The following is a 24,304-nucleotide window of genomic DNA, read 5'->3' on the forward strand; positions in this document are numbered from 1 at the left end:
GATTAAGACTAGTACTTATAAGGGTTTTATAAAGAATTAACTCATCTGGAGGTCACCATAACAGGAGTACCCTCTCGAGTGAGCAGAAATACTGAGGCCCTTACTCCACAGTGCACAGGTGGACTGAAGTCAATAGGACTGTGTGGGTTTAGCAGTTCCCCTTTGTGTTGTAAGTTACAGGATCAGGGCCTGAGATCTCAAATCTACTCAGAATTTTACACACCACACACACACACACCCCTCAAATATCTTCTAATCCAGAACAAAGGTCAGCATCACTGTTAACTCACCAGGCCGCAGATTCAATGAGATCTTCTGAGGCATTATTTGTGTCACATCCGAAAGGGTCAAGCTGGAGCCCTTGCTACTTAGAGGAAGATTCTCCATGATGTTAATGCTGCTTTTGGGAGTCTCAAGTTCCCCCGCACAGCCATTCGTAATCAGGTTTTCTACGAAGTCGCACCTCGATGTGATGAATTTTGTGCTGCCGAATTCCTAGGAGTTGGAGAAGGAACAAAAGAGAAAAAAAATCAATTCCGCAACGGGAATCTTGTTTTGACATGCAGCGATCTACAGCAAGAGGGAGGTGAGCGGGAGAGGACAATGTCATCTAGATTGGCTGCACTGCCAATGCATCCAGTACCTAGAGGGACTGAACCTTTCAGATCAAATTAGTGCAACAGTGAGAAAGCAGGGGGGATATGGGAGAGGACAATTCTTCAGAAATGTTGTGAAAGCTGGAGTGTATGGTGTGATCAAGAGGCACTGCTCTATGACAGGTTTCAGAGTAACAGCCGTGTTAGTCTGTATTTGCAAAAAGAAAAGGAGTACTTGTGGCACCTTAGAGACTAACCAATTTATTAGAGCATAAACTTTCGTGAGCTACAGCTCACTTCATCAGATGCATATCGTGGAAACTGCAGCAGACTTTATATATACACAGAGAATATGAAACAATACCTCCTCCCACCCCACTGTCCTGCTGGTAATAGCTTATCTAAAGTGATTATCAGGTGGACCATTTCCAGCACAAATCCAGGTTCTCTCACCCTCCACCCCCCCCCACATCAGGTGGGCCATTTCCAGCACAAATCCAGGTTTTCTCACCCTCCACCCCCCCACACAAATTGTGGGGGGGGGGGGGGTGGAGGGTGAGAAAACCTGGATTTGTGCTGGAAATGGCCCACCTGATAATCACTTTAGATAAGCTATTACCAGCAGGACAGTGGGGTGGGAATAGGTATTGTTTCATATTCTCTGTGTATATATAAAGTCTGCTGCAGTTTCCACGATATGCATCTGATGAAGTGAGCTGTAGCTCATGAAAGCTTATGCTCTAATAAATTGGTTAGTCTCTAAGGTGCCACAAGTACTCCTTTTCTTTTTGCTCTATGACAGCAACTCCTAACAGGCCTGACAAACTCATTACACATAACATATTGCTGTCATAGTATTTGTCTATAAAGAGTGTCTTGTAAGGTATCAAATGAAAGCTGTAACTAGGGCTCCATGTCTGTCACAGAAGTCACGGTGAGAAAGACAAACTTTCAAGTGTCACAGAGCTCTTCTTCAAGTCTGGGAAATGTACTGCCAGGATCACAGTAAAATGCAAGGTGGAACAGATTGTTTAACATAAATAGTTAGCACATACTGTAAGGGACCATTCAAGGTAGAGTTGCCTGTTAACACCTCTGCAGTCTTAGGACAAAAAGAGGGGGTTAGTGGGTTACAGATTGTAGTTATAAGCCATAAACTTTGTCTCTCTAATATCCAGGGACCGACACAGCTACAACACTGCATACAACAATGGAAGATATTGAATTTAGCCATTTGAAATGGAAACTCCACAACATGAAGAAAGAAGAAAAACTTAACAGCAACATCTGCTTCCAGAGCAAATGCAAGAAACAAAACATCATCCCTAGAGGCCTCGCCATCTATAACTCTCTGACCACTACACACAACTCTATATATGCTGAACAGCTCTGCACAGACACTAAAAATCATGGACTGAACAGAGACACTGGATTTTTGGCTTATAAGAAAAATCGGTAACTCTCTTTTTTTGTCCTAGGACTGCAGAGGTGTTAACAGGCCACTCTACCTTGAATGGTCCCTTACAATATTGCAGTGATGCTGGGAGTACCTTTCCAAGACTTGAGGAAGAGCTGTGTGTGGCTAGAAAGCTTGTCTCTCTCAGCAACAGAAGTTGGTCCAATAAAAGATATTACCTGCCCCACCTTGTCTCTCTAATAAAAGGAAGAGTGAGGAGAGATTCTGGGATCGCTGGGAGGAAGTGGGAGCAGAAATAGGTGGGAAATGGAGTGTTTTAAAGGGGAAGGGGAGAAATAAGCTGTATATGTTGAGGAAGATGTTAAAACCTAATATGGGCTCGTAGATAAATGGACTCAATCTCCAACTTGCCCTCATGTATGTCTAGCGATTAATGTTGAACCAAACTACAGCAAATGTGTATCCTATCTATTTAGAAGGAAGAGTGCTGGGGTGTAGGCCACAATTGATATCTTGCTCTGGGGCAACAAATGGCTGTTATAATCACAGGGAGTTTACCAACTGCATTGAGATGTCCCTCAGCCCTAGCAACAAAGAAACTTAATCCAAACACACAGCATTCCCTGGGGCAGTGGCTTTGTAACAGCCGGACACATAAAGAGGCCAAGTATTTTTCCAAAGAGTTTTTAGAAACTATGGAGTGGGGATTTTCAAAGACGCCGGAGGAAGTTAGGTACCCAAAGCTCAATGAATTTTGACAGATTTCCTCCAATTTCTGGAAGATAGCTGCATAGAGACACCCATCCTATGCTCTGAGTGCCGACCCCATAGGTTAAAACCACACAAAATAATACAAAAATAAAAGGACAACCCATAAATACAACCACTCCAACCATCCCTCCAATTCACTCAACAGCCTGGGAAAAATAAAAATAAGCAATTACTCAGTTTAGGCATCTTCACATCTTTCTATACAGCTCTTTTCCTCAGAAGATCTCAAAGAATTTTACAAACAAAGTCATCCTCTCACAACCCCCATTTGTGGTAGGGAAGTGTTACTTATCCCTACTTTTCAGAGGGGGAAACTGAGGCACAGAACCATCTAATGAGTTGCTCACGGTCACACAGCAAGTCAGTGGCAAAACCAATGATAGAATCTACATTTCATGGCCTCATCTTTAACCATCAGACCGACTTCTTCTTAATAATGAACAGAAGAGCTTCTCACTACCTCCTAAAACATGAGGGAAGAACTTGAATATTGTGCCACCATCACACACACAGAATCCCCAAAACATTTTTTTAATACAAGGTTAGAATGTTTATATTTGAAATATACTTGATTTACATTCCAGCTTCCAAATACTAAGTCTAACCAAAGGAATGGTATGTCATACAGATATTAACATTAATTTCTTGGAACATGTAATGCAAACAGGTGACCTTCCAGATAGAAAGACTATTTAAATCATTTTCTTTTCTTTTTTTCTTAAAAAACAAAAAGAAAATCAGAACAGTGGGTAAAGGGACAGATTTTAAAAAGATTACCTAGGGTCTGTTGATACGTTGTAAGGGTTTGATTTAAGCCCCACTGAAGTCAATGAAAATACCCCCACTGACTTCAGTGGGGGTCTCTGCATAGCCTGAGTGACATATTGTACAAATGGTGGGAGGAGTTAAGGGAAATCTAAAAGGAAGGAGGCTCTGCTGACTAAAGCCCCCTCTGGGAGTCAGGAACTCGGGGCCTGATTCTTGATCTCATTTACACAGGCTTTACACTTGCACAGCCCCATGGATTTCAGTGGTGTTGCTCCTGGCTTAGCTGAGACCAGAATCAGGCCCTGGAGTTCTACTGCCAGTTTTGCTACAGTCTCCTTCTGTCATCACAACCTCTCTATGCCTCAAAATCCCCATCTGGAAAATAGGAATATGTTATTAATCAAGTTTATTACAGTAGTGTGTAGGGACCAAGCAAGATCAGGGCCCCAGTGCGCTAGGCACTGTATAAACTCAGAGGAGCAGATAACCCCTGCCTCTAAGCGCTTACAGTATCAACTGCCAGATTGTGCAGCCCTTACTCACCCTGGCAGGCACTTACTCAAGCAAGTAGTCTCCCTGAAAGCAATGGAGCTAATTGAATGAGTAAGTTCACCAGGGGAAGCATGGGCTCCACAGTCTATAGTGTCTGTAAAGCATTTTGCAGAGGTGTCAGCTCTTGGAGGCAGGGAGTATGTTTGTACAGCTCCTAGCACAATGGGGTCCTGTCCGTGACCAGCACCTCTAGGTCAAATTTCAAATAATCATTTGAAAACCTCTCAGGGAAGGCACTACAGAAATGTGAAGTACTATAACCATCCTGATTGTATATGAGACCTTTCCTGCAGCCTACGCGCTGACCTGGCTGTGTGGCTTTATTTGTGTTGGTTGTCTACCAGCACGTTAGAAAGAGCGCTATCACTGCACTAACGTAACCTACACAAGAGCAACAGAAAGTTTCAACCAGTCGCATAGCCGTGCGTGATTATCCCTGAAGTACTAATACTGGTCAAAGCTTTAGTACAGAAACTTCAAACCAGGTGACATTTGGGGTTCATCGCGGACCAGAAATACAGCCCGACCTGGCATGACATGAAACGTCTACCAAATGTCTCCAGGAATCTTCAGGCTTGACCCAAAGCCCATGAATATTAATCGTAAGGCTAGGGCTACTCTAGAGACCCTACAGCCGTGCAGCTGCACCAAGAGAGAGAACTGTCCCAACAGCTTAATTACTCCAGCCTCCTCCCCGAGCAGCGGGAGCTATGTTGGCAGGAGAAGTTCTCCCCTCAACATAGCGCTGTACACACCGGAACTTAAATCGGCATAAATTATATTGCTCAAGGGGGTGGCTAATTCACACCCCTGTCAACTTAAGCTGTAGTGAAGCCATAGACAAAGACTCCCACTGACTTCAATGAGCTTTGCATCTGGCCTTTATTTTTTGGAAGGGGAGAAGTAAACACAGACCTACTTAGGAAGATAGGGCAGGTAGGAGCAGCAAGGTCAGCTGCAATTCTTTCCTCATCAGTGTGTGACAGCACTGTGAAAAAGGTCTCTAGATACAGCATTGTTTACCATGTTGTTGAGCTTCTCTGTCCGTGTTATTTAGAGAAAAAGGAAGAAGCCAGTATGCAATGGCCTGAGTATACATGGATCTGTATTTGAGTGAGGGGAAAGACACAGCAGAACATATGTAGCAATGACACTCTGGTGGCCTATTTTCCTCCTTTTGGTAGAGCTGTAGAAGATAGAGTCACCAAAGCCACCCACAAGGGAAAGAATCAATTAGACTTAGGGAGGGGAAGATCCACTGAAGAACTATGACTGTTATTGACTAGATGGGCTACCAGCCACATTCAGCCCAGGTTTCTGCAAACAGCACAGGCCACACACCCCTCTCGTCCAGAAAGTTACCAGGAATGCAACACTAGATAGCAACCACAACACATGAAATTGAAGGGGAAAAGAAAAAGGGATCAGCACAACTCAAGGAGTGACCCATTTATGTGAGGGGTATGGCAAAGGTGTCTGGATGCACTGGTTCAGCACATCTCCTCAGCAACCTCCACTACTGGGACTGCCATGAAGCCACCTTTCCTCCTCCTTCAGCGCCACGAGTCTAAAGCTTCACACCCTTGGCAGAGACCATGAGGGAAGAATGGGGAGGTTACCACTGCATGCCTCCCTGGGAGTTTTCATGGGGCAGAGGGTGGGGCTCAGTTATTGCTGGGAAGTCTCTGTGCTCCTTTGGGCAAATCTCGCCCTGCAGAGGTCACCCCTAAAAGCTTGTCTGGTTTTCCTTATACTAAGAGATACGGTTCTCTCAGTGGCTACAGCATCCCCATGTATATTTCTGTAATTACGGTCGGGAATACACCGCATACTACAAACACTGACTCAAAGCTATTTAGTTACTATCCAGAAAATTTAAGGGCAACCACTGTACATAGCCATCTCCTAACAATAACTGTTAATGCCTCTCAGCTCATTGTCATCTGCGCACTCACTAAACATTAATCCACCCATTTTTTTTGACATTTAAGTCTTTTCTATTGAAATTTCTTCTTCTAAAATAACCCAAAGTAGGACCACAGGAATTGCCAAACTGGATCAGATCGTGGTCCATCTAGTCCAATATCCTGCCTTCAACAGCATTCAGCACCCAAGCCCTTCCCTCTAAGTTTTGCACTGATCAGGGAATTGTCTTGCTCCTGTTAGTTTTTTAAAAACAGATGTATCAGCAGGGGAAACAGTAGCAGTCTGCCTCCGACGTGCTGGCTCCAACAGAGCTGAAAAGCCGGGTGATCTTTATAGTAGTTCACTACCGAGAACCTTTCACATTTCTTTATAATGTGAATGAGATCAAATTAATAAACAGATCAATTAAATGCAGTGCTTCTAGCAAAACCCCCAGCCCCCACTAAGCTACACATAGGAAGAAGTAGTACAGGTTTCTCACATCATTGCTTCAGGAACCAATTGCCCACTTGCGACCCTATATTTACATTGTCCTGAGCTGTCCGGAGTGGCTCAGGAACATGAGTACCAACCTCAGGGGAGAATGTTACCAACCAGGGCACAAACCTCAGACTGGTAGTGAGTTCTGTACTTAGATTTCACCAACCGAGTATCCAGTGTGAAGTCCTGAAGCACTATAACAGCCTTAACTTGGAGTCACAGACAGTCCCCTTGGGCACTCAGTCTATCTTGCCATCCAGGCAAGCCTGTATTTGTGTCAGATGGCCCCTTACACCAAAAATCACAACAGTATTTAAGTTACTCCCAGTTCCAGAAGACCAGTCACTTACTAGTCAATTGCACCTTAGATCTTATACCAAAGACAACACTTGTAGCCAACACACAGATGAGCCAGACTGGTTTCCAGCTATGTGCTGGTCAGTGTTCAGTTCAGGACTAGTGGCCTTGGCATGAGCTGGCACCGGGTCTGCTAGCGTCACATACATGCTTTTGATTTTTTAGCGTACCTTACCAAGGCCCCAGAAGAAACTTTGAAGGCATATGTCTGCAGTTGGTGAGTGCAGGAAATCATGGTAACTTGTTGCAGAATGTATCTCATAAGCTCAAGCAGCAGCCAAGATTTCATGCTTGGTAACTGATGTGGGGCTGGTACCAAACCACAGGTCCAAATACTCCTGAATGCATCTAAATGCAGTAATCTAAATGCAGTGGTTCAGACTCTTTGCTGTTTGTTTGGATACTATACTAATACGTGGGGAAGAAAACATGCCACCCAGAGGTTTAAATGCACAGGTAGTATAACTCAGACACTGAGGGACTAGAGCGTAGCAAGAAAAGCAACTAAGAGGAAGGTGTAAGAAGGGGCATTGCAGGACTCCCTCACATATACACACATAGGCACCAACTTCCCCTCTTCCCCATGGGTGCTCGACCCTGCCTCTGCCACTGGCCCCGCCCCCAGCCCACCCCTTCCATGAGGCCATGGCCCTGCCCCACCTCTTTCCACTCCTGCGCCGCCCCCATTCCAATCCCTTCCCCGAAGTCCCCGCCCCAACTCCGCCCCCTCCCTGCCCCTATTCCAACTACTTCCCCAAATCCCCGCCCCGGCCCCACCTCCTCCCCTGAGCACATCATGTTCCAGCTCCTCCCCCCCTCCCGAAGCGTGCGAACGCTGCCAGACAGCCCCGGAGCACCCATGGAGTCGGCGTCTATGTATACACATACAAACTATACTGTCTTCTGGCTCCTCCATGTGTAGGTTACACCAATTTAGACCCAGTTATTGACATATGCTTATACATTGTTCTAGCATTTGGCCTCAAAAATCATAAATTGGTACAAAGAGGGCTCAGAAAAACATAGGAATGGCCATACTGGCTCAGACCAAAGGTCCATCTAGCCCAGTATCCTGTCTTCCGACAGTGGCCAATGCCAGGTGCTTCAGAGAAAATGAACAGAACAGATAATCATCAAGTGATCCATGCCCTGTCACACACTCCCAGCTTCTGGCAAACAGAGGCTAAGGATACCATACCTGCCCATCCTGACTAATAGCCATTGATGGACCTATCCTCCATGAACTTATCTAGTTCTGTTTCAAACCCTGTTAGCGTCTTGGACTTCACAACATTCTCTGGCAAAGAGTTCCACAGGTTGACTTTATGTCAAGAAATACTTGCTTTTATTTGTTTTAAACCTGCTGCCTATTAATTTCATTTGGTGACCCCCTAGTTCTTGTGTTATGAGAAGGAGTAAATAACACTTCCTTATTTACTTTCTCCACACCAGTCATGATTTTATAGACCTCAATCATATCCTCCCTTACTCGTCTCTTTTCCAAGCTGAAAAGTCCTAGTTTTATTAATCTCTCCTCATACAGAAGCCGTTCCATATCATTATTCACTTTTGTTGACCTTTTCTGAACCTTTTCCAATTCCAATATATCTTTTTTGAGATGGGGTGACCACATCTGCACGCAGTATTCAAGATGTTGGCGTACCATGGATTTATACTGAGGCAATATGATATTTTCTGTCTTATTATCTATCCCTTTCCTAATGATTCCCAACATTCTGTTTGATTTTGCACATTGAGGGGACGTTTTCAGAGAACTATCCACAATGACTCCAAAATCTCTTTCTTGAGTGGCAACAGCTAATTTAGACCCCATCATTTTATATGTATAGTTGGGACTATGTTTTCCAATGTGCATGACTTTGCATTTATCATCATTGAATTTAATCTGCCATTTTGTTGCCCAGTCACCCAGTTCTGAGAGATCCTTTTGTCGCTCTTCGCAGTCTGCCTGGGACTTAACTATCTCGAGTAGGGTTGCCCACTTTCTACTCACACAAAACCAAACACCCTTGCCCTGCCCCACCCTCCTCCAAGGCCCTGCCCATCTCCTACCCCTTCTCTGAGGCCCCGCCCCAGCTCGCTCTCCTCACCCTCACTCACTTGCTCATTTTCACCATGCTGGCTCAGGGGGCTGGGGTGCAGAAGGGGGTGAGGGCTCCAGCTGGGGGTGTGGCAGCAATAAAGTCCAAGGGCAAAAGCTAAAATAGTTTGTACCTTGGGGAAGTTTTAACCTAAGCTGGTAAAAATAAGCTTAGGGGGTTTTTCATGCAGGTCCCCACATCTATACCCTAGAGTTCAGAGTGGGGAAGGAACCTTGACAACCCCTTTTTCCAGATCATTTATGAATACGTTGAACAGGTCCCAGTACAGACCCTTGCAAGGGGACATCACTGTTTACCTCTCTCCATTCTGAAAACTGGCCATTTATTCCTATTCTTTGTCTCCTATCTTTTAACCAGTTACCAATCCATGAGAGGACTTTCCCTCTTATCCCATGAGAGCTTACTTTGCTTCAGAGCCTTTGGTGAGGGACCTTGTCAAAGGCTTTCTAAAAATCTAAGTACATTATATCCACTGGATCCCCCTTGTCCACATGTTTGTTGACCCCTATCAAGGTTCCCTCCCGACTCTGAACTCTAGGGTACAGATGTGGGGACCTGCATGAAAACCCCCCTAAGCTTATTTTTACCAGCTTAGATTAAAACTTCCCCAAGGTACAAACTATTTTACCTTATGTCCCTGGATCTTATTGCTGCCACCACCAAGCGTCTAACAAATATATGAAAGGGAAAGAGCCCGCTTGGAAACGTCTTACCCCCCAAAATCCCCCCAAGCCCTACACCCCCTTTTCTGGGGAACGCTTGATAAAAATCCTCACCAATTTGCATAGGTGAACACAGACCCAAACCCTTGGATCTTAAGAACAATGAAAAAGCAATCAGGTTCTTAAAAGAAGAATTTTAATTAAAGAAAAGGTAAAACAATCACCTCTGTAAAATCAGGATGGTAAATACCTCACAGGGTAATCAGATTCAAAACATAGAGAATCCCTCTAGGCAAAACCTTAAGTTACAAAAAGACACAAAAACAGGAATATACATTCCATTCAGCACAACTTATTTTATCAGCCATTTAAACAAAACAGAATCTAACGCATATCTAACTAGATTGCTTACTGACTTTTTACAGGAGTTCTGACCTGCATTCCTGCTCTGGACCTGGCAAAAGCAACACACAGACAGAGAGAACCCTTTGTTTCCTCCCCCTCCAGCTTCAAAAGTATCTTGTCTCCTCATTGGTCATTTTGGTCAGGTGCCAGCAAGGTTATCTTAGCTTCTTAACCCTTTACAGGTGAAAAGGTTTTTCCTCTGGCCAGGACAGATTTAAAGGTGTTTACCCTTCCCTTTATATTTATGACAACCCCCCTCAAAGAATTCTAGTAGATTGGTGAGGCATGATTTCCCTTTACAAAACCCATGTTGACTCTTCCCCAACAAGTTATGTTCATCTATGTGTATGACAATTTTGTTCTTTACTATAGTTTCAACCAGTTTGCAGGTACTGAAATTAGGCTTATCAGCAATAGGTATGATAATCTGCAGACACACATAACTAACTACAGAAGCAACATTACAAGTTACCCATACGATGGCATCAGTGACTTACTATCAGCAAACAACTATTCACACCTCCGGGTGGCATAACAGAAACACTTCGGAGAGTTTCCAGTGTACAATGGCCATCTGTCAAAGGAAAGGAGTATGTGGACTTCATCTGGGACAGCTAAGGGCTCCGGAATGAGTGATGCATGCTTACATAGGCTCTGGCCCGCTATCCATTGGCAGACACATGCAAAGGAGCAGAATTCCACACACCAGCCTCAACACAAGATCAGCAGGTTTTAGTTCCTTTATGCTGTGGTTTTTGAAGCTTTATCAATTACCTGCATCTGGGTTTCTCTGTGGAATCCACAGAATGTCAAGTCGCAACTTCCCATGCTTCTTTTTCAGACATTTCTGTCCCTTCCGCACTCATCCCACCCTAGTTTGCTTACTTCCTAGGATGTCTGGCACGAAACCAAAGAATTTAAAAAAAAAATCAAGATGATGTGCAGATGTTTTATTTATGCTATGCCATGATTTATAAAATCTACAGTATTTCACTGATCTACTTCATACCTTGCAGGAGCAATGAACAAACAGTCTATCAGGAAATTAAAAAAAAAAAGTCACTACATTATCTCACTCCTACACGATCAGTAAGGTGCCAAGCACGCTTTTGGCACCAGATCCATAACAACACTAAAGCCAAGTCTTCAATGACAGACAAGTAAGATGCTCCCAAAGATTGTACGGAAAGAAGCAGAGGGAGGAAGGGGAAGAGGAGAGGATATTATACAGTCTACAATAGTTTATAAGCAAAACAGAATCTAGGGATGAACTGAAACCAAACTCCCTGACCCAAACTTTACAAAAGCTGAAATTCAGACCCAGACTTTGCAGCTTGCTCCCATTTGTAAATTAACATCAAAACACTCAAATAAGCACCATGTATGCAAGAATATGAATGCAATCTTGCCAATAAGTTCACCGTCTGCCTCTCCTACAAAGAAACCCATTAAATAGCCACCAGAGGTTAGCAACCAAACGCTGTTTGTTCTAGAGCAAAGCTAATCTGGCTAGAAAGTGCCTGAATGTTTTCATTTGTTTACAGTAGCACTCACGATGTGCTAGGTGCTTGCCAAATACTGTCCCTTCCCCAAGGATTTCCCAAACTAATGGCAGCCAAGCAAACAAAGGTTAGACAAAAAAAGAACTGGAACAACAATAGACAAATTATATACAAAACAACTTGATTCACTGTAGGAAACATTTAGTTCATATAATAATTTAATTCCTGCCTTGATCTGTGCCGGATTTTTCCCTGGCATTTATTTCTTCTTTATTCAGTCCAATCTTACATTAATTCAGCCTAAATTTCCCTTTCCTTAGCTTCATCTTTTGATTCATTTCTCAATAATATCTCTTGTTCCCCCCTCAGCTTCCCAGCATAAATACCAGAGATGACATTTTTTCCAGTGGTTTTGATGAGACCAGCTTTTTTTTTTTTTTCTCCTTTTGCTCGTTCCATATGAGGCTAAGTTTGGCAGGAAATAAAGGTGCAATGGCAGCTCCCACTATGAAAGAAGAGCTTCCATCAGAGCCATCTGCTTTCACCAGCACACCTGAGCAGCTCCAGCAATATTGGCAAACAGGCCTCCAAGGGGAGGTCAGCTAGATTCCTCTGCTGCCACCCAGAAAACATTACGCTGATGAAAAAGCCCAAACACTGTACAAATTAGTACAAGTTTGAAAGGAATATGTAAGGCCTTAGCAGTCTGAAGAAAGGATTCTGGTTTTTCCTCTAGATTCCAGCAGAAAGGGGCAGGCTGTAGCTGTTTCAATCACTTTGCAAATCCATATTCTATTTCTCTGACATATTTTTACTCAGACACCCCTGCCATTGCATCATCTTTAAAAACCACACTATGGAGAGGCTTTCAATACTATCCACTTAAATCTGCATATTTTGCAGTTTCTTCTTTAAGAGATTATTAATCATGTTTATCAGGGTAGTGCCTAAGGACCAGCCAAGAATGGGGCCCTTTTGTGCTAGGCACTGTACAAACAGAGTAACAAACAGCCCTTGCCTAGAAGAGCTCACAAATTTAAGTAGACTAGAGACATGGGAAAGGGTGGAACACACAAGCAGAGTGAACAAGGTAATGGTGGCAAATATGTTTGTTTCATTATTTGGAAGAGGGGTTAGTTAGGAGTGGATCAGATGAATGGAAACAACAGGAAAGAGAGAGGGGACATTAAAAGAAACAGGAATGAGGGGGACAGAGCAGTGGAAAAGAGGGTAGGAGGGGAAGATGTGAAGTGAAGCTGAAGTGAAGAGACTGAGAGATTGGAGCAAATGACCAATCAGCACAGGGCAGAAAAAGTCCAGTCAAACCTGCAGAAAGTTGTCTGAATGGCCAAAGATCCCTACTTCAGCTGTTTCTGCAGCTGCTCCCACCAGCTGGAGTCTCTGACTCGTTCTTCTCTACAGTTCTTCCCTCCCCGCAAGGTCACATGGTGCAGAGTAGGCAATTTAAATTGACTCATTTCAGTCCCAGCTTTCAAGGTGCTCTGCCGTGAGCCAACCAAATTTGTGTTCATTTCCAGGTTTCTAATAGGGGCAGTAGATATTTCACACCCCTGAGCGATGTAGCTATGTCGATTTACATTTTAAGTGTAGACGAGGCCTAAGACAGGCAGAACTCACACTGGGCAATGAACTGGAATTGCTTGCTGGGAGCCCCTCAGAACACACACACTGCACTTTAAAGACATTTTGCCTCAATCACAACGAAAGGAGGTAGGATTCAAACTGTTAATCACATTTTAAAGAGTCCCTTGTTCCATCTGGTCACATAAGAAGAGGGAAAAGGTTATTACAGCACTTTCAGTTATCTAACCACAAGCCACCAGCTACATGCAGGGAAAGTTCAGCTAGAGCCAGCTGTGTGATAGTTCTCATCAGAGCCTACACCCTCAACATGCAGTTCTGCTCTGAAAAGTGACTATCAAAATGGCATCGTTGGCTTCCATGTTTATTGGGTCTTTGTCATAAATATAAAGGGAAGGGTAAACACCTTTAAAATTCCTCCTGGCCAGAGGAAAAACCCTTTCACCTGTAAAGGGTTAAGAAGCTAGGATAACCTCGCTGGCACATGACCAATGAGGAGACAAGATACTTTCAAAGCTGGAGGGGAGAGAAACAAAGGGTCTCTCTGTTTGTGTGATGCTTTTGCCGGGAACAGAAAAGGAATGGAGTCTTAGAACTTAGTAAGTAATCTAGCTAGATATGTGTTCGATTCTGTTTTGTTTAAATGGCTGATAAAATAAGTTGTGCTGAATGGAATGTATACTCCCGTTTTTGTGTCTTCTTGTAACTTAAGGTTTTGACTAGAGGGATTCTCTATGTTTTGAATCTGATTACCCTGTAAGGTATTTACCATCCTGATTTTACAGAGGTGATTCTTTTACTTTTTTTCTTCAATTAAAATTCTTCTTTTAAGAACCTGATTGCTTTTTCATTGTTCTTAAGATCCAAGGGTTTGGGTCTGTGTTCACCTATGCAAATTGGTGAGGATTTTTATCAAGCCTTCCCCAGGAAAGGGGGTGTAGGGTTTGGGGAGGATCTGGGGGGGAAGACATTTCTAAGCGGGCTCCTTCCCTGTCATATATTTGTTAGATGCTTGGTGGTGGCAGCAATAAAGTCCAAGGGCAAAAGGTAAAATAGTTTGTACCTTGGGGAAGTTTTAACCTAAGCTGGTAAAAATAAGCTTACGGGGTTTTCATGCAGGTCCCCACATCCGTAACCTAGAGTTCAGAGTCGGGAAGGAAACTTGACAGTCTTAGTGATTTCTGTTCTGACTGTGCTAACACAATACCACGGAGTAACTAAAACACCAAAAACTATCCATTTCTGAGGGCTCTTTTTCAGTATTGGAGTGCATTAAGTTAGTACTATACCCTTAAATATTTCATGGTTTTTAGGAGCTAACACTATAAAGATCACTGGTCAGAAAATTATTTTGGGGAATACAAACTGAGAATATAATACATGCTATTATACTGATACCATTTTAACACCCAAATTATTTATATTTTGTAAAAACATCCATCTACAAAATTTTAGACATGGGAAATACCTCCATGAGTTTAAGTTCCAATGGAGCCATATTTGGTTTAAAATCGGCATTCCCTGGCAGAATAATGCTACAATGCTTGGGCTATAAATGCTAATTAATGAAAATATGAAAGTGAAATGGTCTAGAAATCCATTATCAGAAAATATAACTGACTAGACTACTGTGTTTTCATTGTTCAAGTTTAAGAGAAATAGACAAAAGTGATATGCAAACCAAGAACGTTTTTAGATTTTCAGAATTAATAATCCAAGGTGACATTTATAATACAGTTAAAAACACTGTCTTTTAGAAATACATGGTTCTTAACTGGCCAGTTTATTATTTCATTATTATGATTGGTATTTGCAAAGAAAGGCTTTGAAATGGATATTTAAATAGCTGACCCAACCTAGATCGAAGAATGTATTTCTCTCTTGTAAATAGATTTTTCCCCTTTTTGCCCCAAATTCCATTTAGAAATCATTACAAAAAAAAAAAAAATCTATGGCTTGCTATGCAACATCACAACACTAGTGCCAAAAACTGACCTACAATTAACAGTCACCCCAACTACCAGACAAACATTTGCATTGGCAGAATTGTTCAAAAATTGCCTTTCTATGCCAAGAAAAAAAGCCTATTGGATACCCACAGCTTAATAGACAACATTCCTGTATTCTAAAATCACCACCACCAATTACTTGGCTGAAATAGTTTTTGCAGCTGTATACAAGATGTCTCAAAAGCAGAGGCTTTTGCTGCATTCCTTCTCCCTGTACACACTATGCACTCTTTTGCAACGGCATGAAAACTATTATGATTTTAGGTTACACAGTAATGCAGTCTTAACAGGTTTCCCCTAACAGTCCTAGCTGTGCCTATGAATAAATGAAAGCTAACAAAGTGTCTGAGCACTACAGCGGTTCTGCCTTTAAGCTCAAGACTATGACAAAAGAAATTTTAAAAAGAAATGACATAAAATGTCCTAACTGAACTAGAAGAAAAGTAGCAGTGCAGAAATGGGCAGCAAAAAACTTGAGAATTTTACCTCTGGCCAAACCAGTTGATGGCCACACAAGCAGTGAACCTCCTTAATCACAGATCTAGGGCCCAGCAATAAAACAGCTACAGTAAGTCACAATTGCTCTTTGTTCTTCATACTATGACTTTTGCTCAGTTTCTTATGCAAGCTCCTAAAGGGATTATGAACAGAATTTCTTGATCTTTTTCCCCCTCTCCATTTGAGGATCCAGATAATTAAACTCACGTAGGGCCCAATACACTAGGCACATGGCAATGATGAGCTCGACAACCAGCATCAGTTCTTCAGAACCCACATGACACCTGCATTTCTAAGCAAAGTGACCACAAGATCTTTGCAGTACACTGTACTTCCCCTCCCAGTCCAGCGTTTGGAATCATAGCTCATCAGGTAGGTTTTAACTTAGGTCCCAGTCCTCCAAGGAGATGAGCACTCTGTGCATACATTATAAGCTCTTTAGGGCAGGGATCATGCTTTTTGTTTCTCTCAAGCACTATGCACAATTTAGGACACTACATAAGTAATAATTTAAGGCTATCATTTTATTAGGTAGTGTATATATTATAAACACGCACTGTAAATCTGGACACAAGACAGTGTGGCAGTACGTTTTTATGGGCTACACTGCCAGTTTTCAATCTGTCCTGTGAAAAGGGCAGCATGTAGCTGCAGTGCCCCAGGAAGAGATCAGGGGGGGAATCGCCACAATTCCCTCCCTGATTCCACCTTTCCTCCAGGGGGAAAAACAAGCCTATATTTAATGTAGATTGCTTCCTCCTCTGTTTCAGAGTAACAGCCGTGTTAGTCTGTATTCGCAAAAAGAAAAGGAGTACTTGTGGCACCTTAGAGACTAACCAATTTATTTGAGCATAAGCTTTCGTGAGCTACAGCTCACTTCATCGGAAGTGAGCTGTAGCTCACGAAAGCTTATGCTCAAATAAATTGGTTAGTCTCTAAGGTGCCACAAGTACTCCTTTTCTTCTTCCTCCTCTGTGTTGGTTCAGCTATACAGAACAGCACATGGCAAGGGTAGATCAAAGGCTCTGCCCTCTCTCAGTCCCAGCCTGCCCACCTGCGTGGCAGAGGGGAGTAGCAGCCCAGTCGAGACTGCTCTTCTTCCTGGTCTGTAACCTTTCCAAGCATTTAGCCTATACAGGGGTGTAAGAGGGTATAATCTTGCCCTATATTTCCAAACCCAGCCCCTGACCTTTGAGCACTCTGCAATCCTCCTCCATTTGGATACTATTTAAGGAAGAGATCCAATCATTTCTGCCCACACAGGAAGTTTGGAAGCTGAATATTCCCAGATCTGACCACCAGGTCCTGGCATTATGCAAACACTATGGAAAGTATGGCCAAGCGCACAATCAGATTCTTTCCAGGCTTTGCAGAAACAGTAGCTAGTTTATAAAATATAAAGTCAAATGCTAGTGACTAGGGTCGTTAGAACTCCAGTAAAACCGACTGAGGATGTGACCATCATACAACCTTCAGTGAAAAGGAATTCACATAGTGCAACATTCAGCAACACACAGTGGTCTGAAAATACGACGTATGGGATTAATTCAGCAAAACATGCTGACCCAGCAAGGTATTGCACTGAGCAAATGCTAGAGTGCAAGTATATTTAGGATGCATAGAAAGGGAAAAGCAGATCCACTTCTCGGTTTGTCAAAGAGCTTATAAATTATGTGTGTGAGATAGTCTAAACAGGTGGGGCATGGAAGAACTCCCCTCGTCTTTACCAATCTTTTTCAGTGGGGAATGGTTCTGGGAAGAGGGAAAGGAAAGTCCATCTCTGTGTTTTGCAGTAAGCAGTTTATATTAACCCACAACTAACTAAAAGCCCACAAGCGGAACAGAAAAGCAAGACCATGTACATACCTCTTTGGAGCACCAAGCGCATTTTGGATGAATGAGCAGGCACTCTTCACAGGAGGTAGCACTTCCACTTGTGCAAATATTGAGACCTTCAACAATAAAAAACAACAGAGAATGGGGTCATCTTACAGGTGAAACAGCTTGAAATTGGTAGCTTATTGCTCATCGCAATACACTTTATGTAACAATTAATGTAAGATTAAACATTTCACAGGCCTTTGGAGTTTGAACCACCGAAAATTAGGACTCTAGTGATTTCCTTTCCTCCCCGCTCAGATCAATTAATTTTTGGAAGAGTTAGTCAATTGATCAATCTAATTAAATATTTCCAAGACTTCTGCTAGAACACAACAGTCATTACATTGACATGAATGTTGCTCCTTGCAAATCCTAGATAACACTGACTTTTAAAAGCTGGCAAAACAAGTCCCAGTAGGCTTTTTATGATTATTATTATTATTCCTTTTCATCTGAATGAACTAGTAGGGTAAAATATTAATACATCTTTTTAATCTTAAATTAACCTTTAATTATCTCTGATCCCCACTTCCCACACGAGTGATTTACATAATTGAGTCACCTCCTTACTCAAAATTGCTTTAATTTATTAAGAGTCATTTCCATAGCATATCCAGGTTAAGCAAGACAGCTCGTTTATATTGGGTAGTGTCCAATGCATCTTAGAATGGAACATGTTGGTCCGCGCTGTATGGTAGTATGTTTTTTATGTGGAGTGCTAATGCAAAACATACATTGACTCCGGCACACACAACTTGCAATGTTATCGGCACCCTTAAATTATTAGCGTCATACAGAGTAAAGACAACCAACAGGATTTTATACCCAGAATCTAGTATGGAGGTTCTGAGCACATTAAATTAGTGCTGAGTTGTCATCACTAGGGTTAAATCGTACTAAACATCAAAAGTATTAGGTTTGAATGCAACAGCGTAAGTTTAATGGTGTCTGTAGATATGATGAAAATAACCATCGATGTCTCTGTGCTCCAGTGTGCAGCTATTAACGTCAACTGTCGATAACTAATTAGACAAAATTCCAACAGAGGAGTCTATGTGGATGCTGCATAGTCTAAAAGGAAATGCCTTGGGCTTGAATTCTGAGCCCACTTATTTTTCCCACACTGAATGTCAATGAAAGCATTTCATGCCTCGTGCTACAGCTCATCTATTAGCAGACAGTTATATCCACAGACACTATTGCACTATGCATAAAGCCAGTGAAGGCTGAGTGGACTTGGTGATGTCTGGAATAGGCTGATTAAAGTTTTGCTCTTTAGGAGGAACTTTTTGTTGTAATGTCGGCTTCTGAGTCCCAACTGCTGCCCTCCTTGAATGCATTTATATTTAAAAATTTTAAATGTTGGATTTGGCTGTAGGGGTCACTCAAGTTTGAGGGATGTATTGAAGAGGAAGGAAGTAGTGAATCAAGCTGGACAGCTGTATAAGGGAATGCCATGCTCTAGGTTAGAAGCTAGTAAAGGGTAATTTTCACATCACAATTTTTAAGTCATGATTGTGCCCTGACTGTTTATGTCAATGTCTCACACTGGCAATTATCTATAACCCACAGGATGATTCATTTTAACTCACTCTCCCTAAATCAAGGGAGCTATGACTTGTACTTTTTCAATGGTTTTCATTGAAGGATACCGTCTGGTTTTGTTTTCATTTAACAATAGTTAAAAATTACAATAATGTTATTTAATTGATTGCTATTATATACATGCAATTTACTCCTTAAACCAAGCCCAATTTCTGGACTTTTCAAGAATTCAAAAAATGAAACAAAATATTGACTATAAAACTGAGCTACTGTCTGCACAGATCTGTAATTAACACGTTGAACTCTATTTCCAAACCATGCAATTAGATGTGGTTTTCAGAGAAGCTGTAAAGCTTTCCCCACTCACAAGAAGTCTTGTAACAATGGGTTTTGTAGTATAGCAAAACTGCTGTGTTTTATTTTCCTTATAAATTAATTCAAGGGGCAAAGGAGGGGACTAATTGGAGAGAAAACAAACTGTTGTAGAAATCAGCCTTCCTGTTGCAGGTACAACCAGCACCACTGCTCTAAATGTCCAAGATGTGTCTCTGATACTGGTTTTGAAAAGTCAGTGCCTCACTAATGATATTTTGTGATGTTTACCAAGTAGTATGGTTAAGAGGACATCTCTAGAAGCCAACAGCAGCTGAGTTCTAATCCTGGCTTTCCCACTGACATTTAGACATCACTTGACCTTCTGTCTGTAAAATGAGGCTAATGTTTACCTACCTTCTTTACAAAATATTGTAAATGGGTTATCCTCATTTATAGGCGGGACTGTGAGGATTTACGTATTAATAGAGTTTAAGGCCAGAAGCAACCACAAGATCGTCTAGTCTTAATGTTGTTATTAAAATGAAAACCAAGAGTTCCCTTCATTGGGCCTTTCCCATTCTGTACCAGGGCTAATGCCTCCTCCACAGCACCCTACTCACGCCACTCAGCAAGGTGCAGGGAACATGGCAGCTTTTGAAGTTTCAACATTTGTTTTCGTTATGCACTGGAATAAAACCAAACCTTTCAACCGTTGCTGGAAAAAAGGGAATTGTGTCACAATGCAAAAAAGGGAATTGTGTCAAAAACCTGAGCTTTTTGATTTGAGTGGTGTGCATCACCACTGGCCTGGGAGACCCAAATTCAAGTCCCTGCTCTGCCCAAGTCAGTGCTGACTTTTTCATCTCAGATTATGCTAAATCAGGTGGAGCAGAGACATGAACCTAAATTTCCTACATCCCAGGCCAGTGCCCTGACCACCAAACTTTAGAGTGTGAGTCTTAGGCTCTCTCTAACTTGATTAAAATAGATACACCTCCATGTAACACATTTCAGCTTCAGCAAAACAGCATATTTGGACAAAAATGTTCGGACAAGCTCTAGCTGGGAAAGGAATCCACCCCTCCAAAGCCACAGATCTCCACAGCTGCTAACATGCCATCCGTCTGGCATAACCCAAGCTTGCATGCCACCAACCACAAGAGGCTGGAGGATCTGCACCTATTCTCCATATTGCTCTGCCCTGTATCTAGTTCCACGCTGCTCAAGTACCCAGCAGGCTCTGAGTGGCTTCCTCAAATCGTGCCATTTCCTTGGAACAGCAGAACTACACTGGTTCCAATGCAAGAGGGACCTCTGCACCCATGGGTGAAAAGGGCAAGATTTGCACCCAGGAGGATAACTCAGCTATGATCCCAAAATTCTGATGATGCAGAATGAGCTACACCAAACAGCAAGTTTGTGAGAGGCGCCCAGGGAGGCCACCGAACAGATGCTCCATGCAAATTGCTGCGACCTTTTTTTAAACCAGTTCTGCCATAAAGCCCAATATAGCCAACTCCATAGTACATAACACATTTTAATGTACCAGCTTGCCTAAAACAGAGATAGCTCTGTATCCATGTAGTTAGGTGCGAGATTTCATCCACCTTAGCTACGTAGGGGCTGAAGTCAGTAGGAGTTATGAGTACTCAGCATCTCTTAGGATGGAAGAAAATCTATGGTGAAAATCTGTTGAGTTTTACTGCCCCATGCCATAGCACTCTCCACAGGATGAAGAGCTTGTAAATGTAGCTAGTTAATAATGTAAACACAAGGGGTAAATAAATGAAGAGTGGACTCAAAGAAGTTTATTGGGCTCAACTTATAAGAGACCAGCACTACACTAATAAAGAGAGTGGCCATTTCCAGTATTATCAGAGCACAATCACAAATTGCTGCTGTTTTAATAGGTGTCCGGGAGCCATAAAAGCATCCCTGCTGAGGAGAACAATGACAGCTCTCTGGATTAAGTACATCTTTCACATTAGGGCTGAACCTGTGCCAGGAGCAATATAAGGAAAGGAGGCCTAGATATCAACAGATAATAAAATGAATGTTTTAGATTTTATGATTATTAATGCTGCCACTTGCCATCTAGATCACTGAAGACCTGTAACCCAAACACTCAGTGAACCTAATCAATATTCTAGGGAGGAATCTTTCTTCTGTTGAAGTTGATTATAATCAAACTTTATTCCTTTTCATGCCAAGTAGAGAATGGCTTGAGTTGTAAAATCCAGACCCACAAAGTTTAAGGCAGTTCACATCCAGGGATATGGTCTTCTAGGCCACATTCAATAGCAAGTCTCTACCAACTCTGAAAATAAATAATCACATTAAAAAGAAAAACCTTGAAGTGGGGCCTTGGAGAATATCTATGAGCAAGAACTTGCCTGTTCTTTGTAATTAGGAGTGAAATCCAAAATTGATCAGAAACCATTGAAAATCAAAGCTGAGCCCTTTGTTCAAATGGTTCAAGTCAATATGACTGCTGGCTAGCTCTCCACTGGCCTCTCAGGACACTTAGAGAAGGATAATCAGGTCTGTTCAGATAACAACTGCTCCTTGTACTATCCTTACAATATTTGCTCCAAATGGACACAGAGATCTGGTACTTTTGAGAAACAGCAAAAAGCAATAGTATATATGGAAACCTGGGCACACGCAATTCCAGGCTTAGCTGAAGACAACTCACCTCAAGTGTGACTTACTCAAAACATCTGTATTTTTAAGAGCAAGGCACATGTGGCTATTATTTACCACTGTGATATTTGGCAATTTGGTAAACATTTTGGAATATAAAACACAATCAAAACACAGGAGGAAAAAATCAAGAGAACCTTTGGGCTGGTGAACTGCTCTATTTTATTGGGACTGTTGATTTTCATGCTCTGTATTTTTATTTTCAGTTATAATAATTATATATAGTCTCTGGGGGAAAAATGTTTTTTATTGGGATTGCTAGTAAAAAGGGATACCAGTCCAAAAACTCTTGAGCACCCTGACACCACTTACAAAAAAAAAATTTAACAGCCTGTCCCCAAATTTGATGGGAGTTTGTTGTTTTCAGAACCACATGTTCATTGTTTGGCCTAAAATGAGGAGAACCAAGGACTGTAACATGATGCATGTGCGTGCACTTTGTGAGGTCTACTCCTTTCCTGATACGGTTATCTCATTTCGGAAGGTGTGTCAGAGTCATGTCGGGCAATATCATTAACCACATACCAGCTACTGCACTACATTCTGCCTTGAAACCAGTTCAACTCCTTTATAAAGAGCCCCTTATAACATGCCAAACCCAGCATTAAAAACACCTCCTCACAACGTGCACATTTTCCCTTGGCTCAGATGGGGGAACCCTGCCACGGAGACCTCTTTCGTGCTTCCGGATAAACAACCCCACTCATTGGTGGCTGCACCTTGGTGGTGGACGAAGTGAACTTTGTGATATATATATAGTGCCTGTACAGAGCTTTGAGTCCAAAGGCCCTGTAGACAACGTACAGTATCAAGGTTATGGAATTTAAAAAAACCCGATTATTTAAAAACCTGACCTCACACTTGGCAAGGCAATTCCCATCTTTTCATGTATTTATACCTGCTCCTGTATTTTCCACTCCATGCATCTGATGAAGTGAGTTCTAGCCCACGAAAGCTTATGCCCAAATAAATGTGTTCATCTCTAAGGTGCCACAAGGACTCCTCTTGTTTTTGCTGATACAGACTAACAGGGCTACCCCTCTGAAACAGATTATTGATAACCTTCGATCCAGAAAGTGTTTCAAGGAGTCTTTTGTGCTGGGGGATGGGGGGATATCACCTGCCCCGCTAAGGGGGGGAGGGAAGGAATCCAGAACCCAGTTTGCCCCCAGAATCTGGAACATCAATGGGGCACTTCATCTGTCTTTAGCTGCTTCGGGGGAAGGCCGCCCTCCCTGAGCACTTGGCAAAGGGATACCTTGCCAGGAAGAAACAACACCCCCCCCCGCCCCAGCTAGTCACTTTCCCCACCCCCCTCTCTCTTGCCACAAGCCCCCGTGCAGCCCCAGGAAGCCACCACAGAGCTGATGGTTAGTACTATTATCCCTGCCGCGCAATCTTCGCAATTTCCACTCGGAACAGCCCCCCAGCTTCCCGGTCGGGTGAGACCTGAACAGCCAGCTTACCCCTGAGGTGGTGGAGCAGGGCGGAGAGGACGAAGAGGCGGGCGGCGCTGGGGGAAGACAGCCCCAGTCCCCGGGGCATAGTGCCTGCAGCTGGAGGTGGGGTTGCGCTGCAGCGGAGGAGCCCGCCGAGCTAGCAGCGGCCACAGCTGCCTGGCCGGCGGGAGGCAGCGAGCCGCTCGGCCGCTGCAGCAGGAGCGATCCCGGCCTGCCGGGCGCGCATTACTGTCCCGGCGAACAGGTCACGGAGACGGGCTGGGCGCAGAGCATGCCCCGCTCCCCGGGGGACCAGGCAGCGAGCCCTGCGGCGCCTCAGGGGGTCCCCTCCCCGACCATCAGCAGCGGGCAACGGCCTGGAGCGCAGCGCCACCGGCTCAGGAGTTGCGTGGCGGGACCTCCCGGTTTGCAGCCAAGTTTCCCAAGCCTTGGATTAATCCCTTCATTTCTCCCTCCCCGGGTCTGCCCCGCGCCCGCTGTCCCCTCCCTCCCTGGGCCTGGCTCCCGCTGTCCCCTCCCTCCCGGGTCTGCCCCGCGCCCGCTATCCCCTCCCTCCCTGGGCCTGGCTCCCGCTGTCCCCTCCCTCCCGGGTCTGCCCCGCGCCCTCTGTCCCCTCCCTCCCTGGGCCTGGCTCCCGCTGTCCCCTCCCTCCCGGGTCTGCCCCGCGCCCTCTGTCCCCTCCCTCCCTGGGCCTGGCTCCCGCTGTCCCCTCCCTCCCGGGTCTGCCCCGCG

At 43.5% G+C, this 24,304-nt stretch overlaps 1 protein-coding gene across 1 annotated transcript in view; it reads right to left on the reverse strand.

Annotated features, from left to right (window-relative positions):
- The window catches only part of ITGB5 (integrin subunit beta 5), a 116,127-nt gene extending 92,092 nt beyond the window's left edge, over nt 1–24,035 (reverse strand). The window contains exons 1-3 of the mRNA XM_073305158.1: nt 23,579–24,035; nt 17,535–17,620; nt 291–495 (exon numbers count right to left, since the gene is read on the reverse strand). Coding sequence (XP_073161259.1) covers nt 291–495; nt 17,535–17,620; nt 23,579–23,657 — 370 coding nt within the window. The 5' untranslated portion in view covers nt 23,658–24,035. The remainder of the gene's footprint in view (nt 1–290; nt 496–17,534; nt 17,621–23,578) is intronic.
- Nucleotides 24,036–24,304: the final 269 nt, after the last annotated feature.

Source organism: Lepidochelys kempii, chromosome 11 (genome assembly GCF_965140265.1).
Source record: "Lepidochelys kempii isolate rLepKem1 chromosome 11, rLepKem1.hap2, whole genome shotgun sequence".
Classification (NCBI taxonomy): domain Eukaryota; kingdom Metazoa; phylum Chordata; order Testudines; family Cheloniidae; genus Lepidochelys; species Lepidochelys kempii.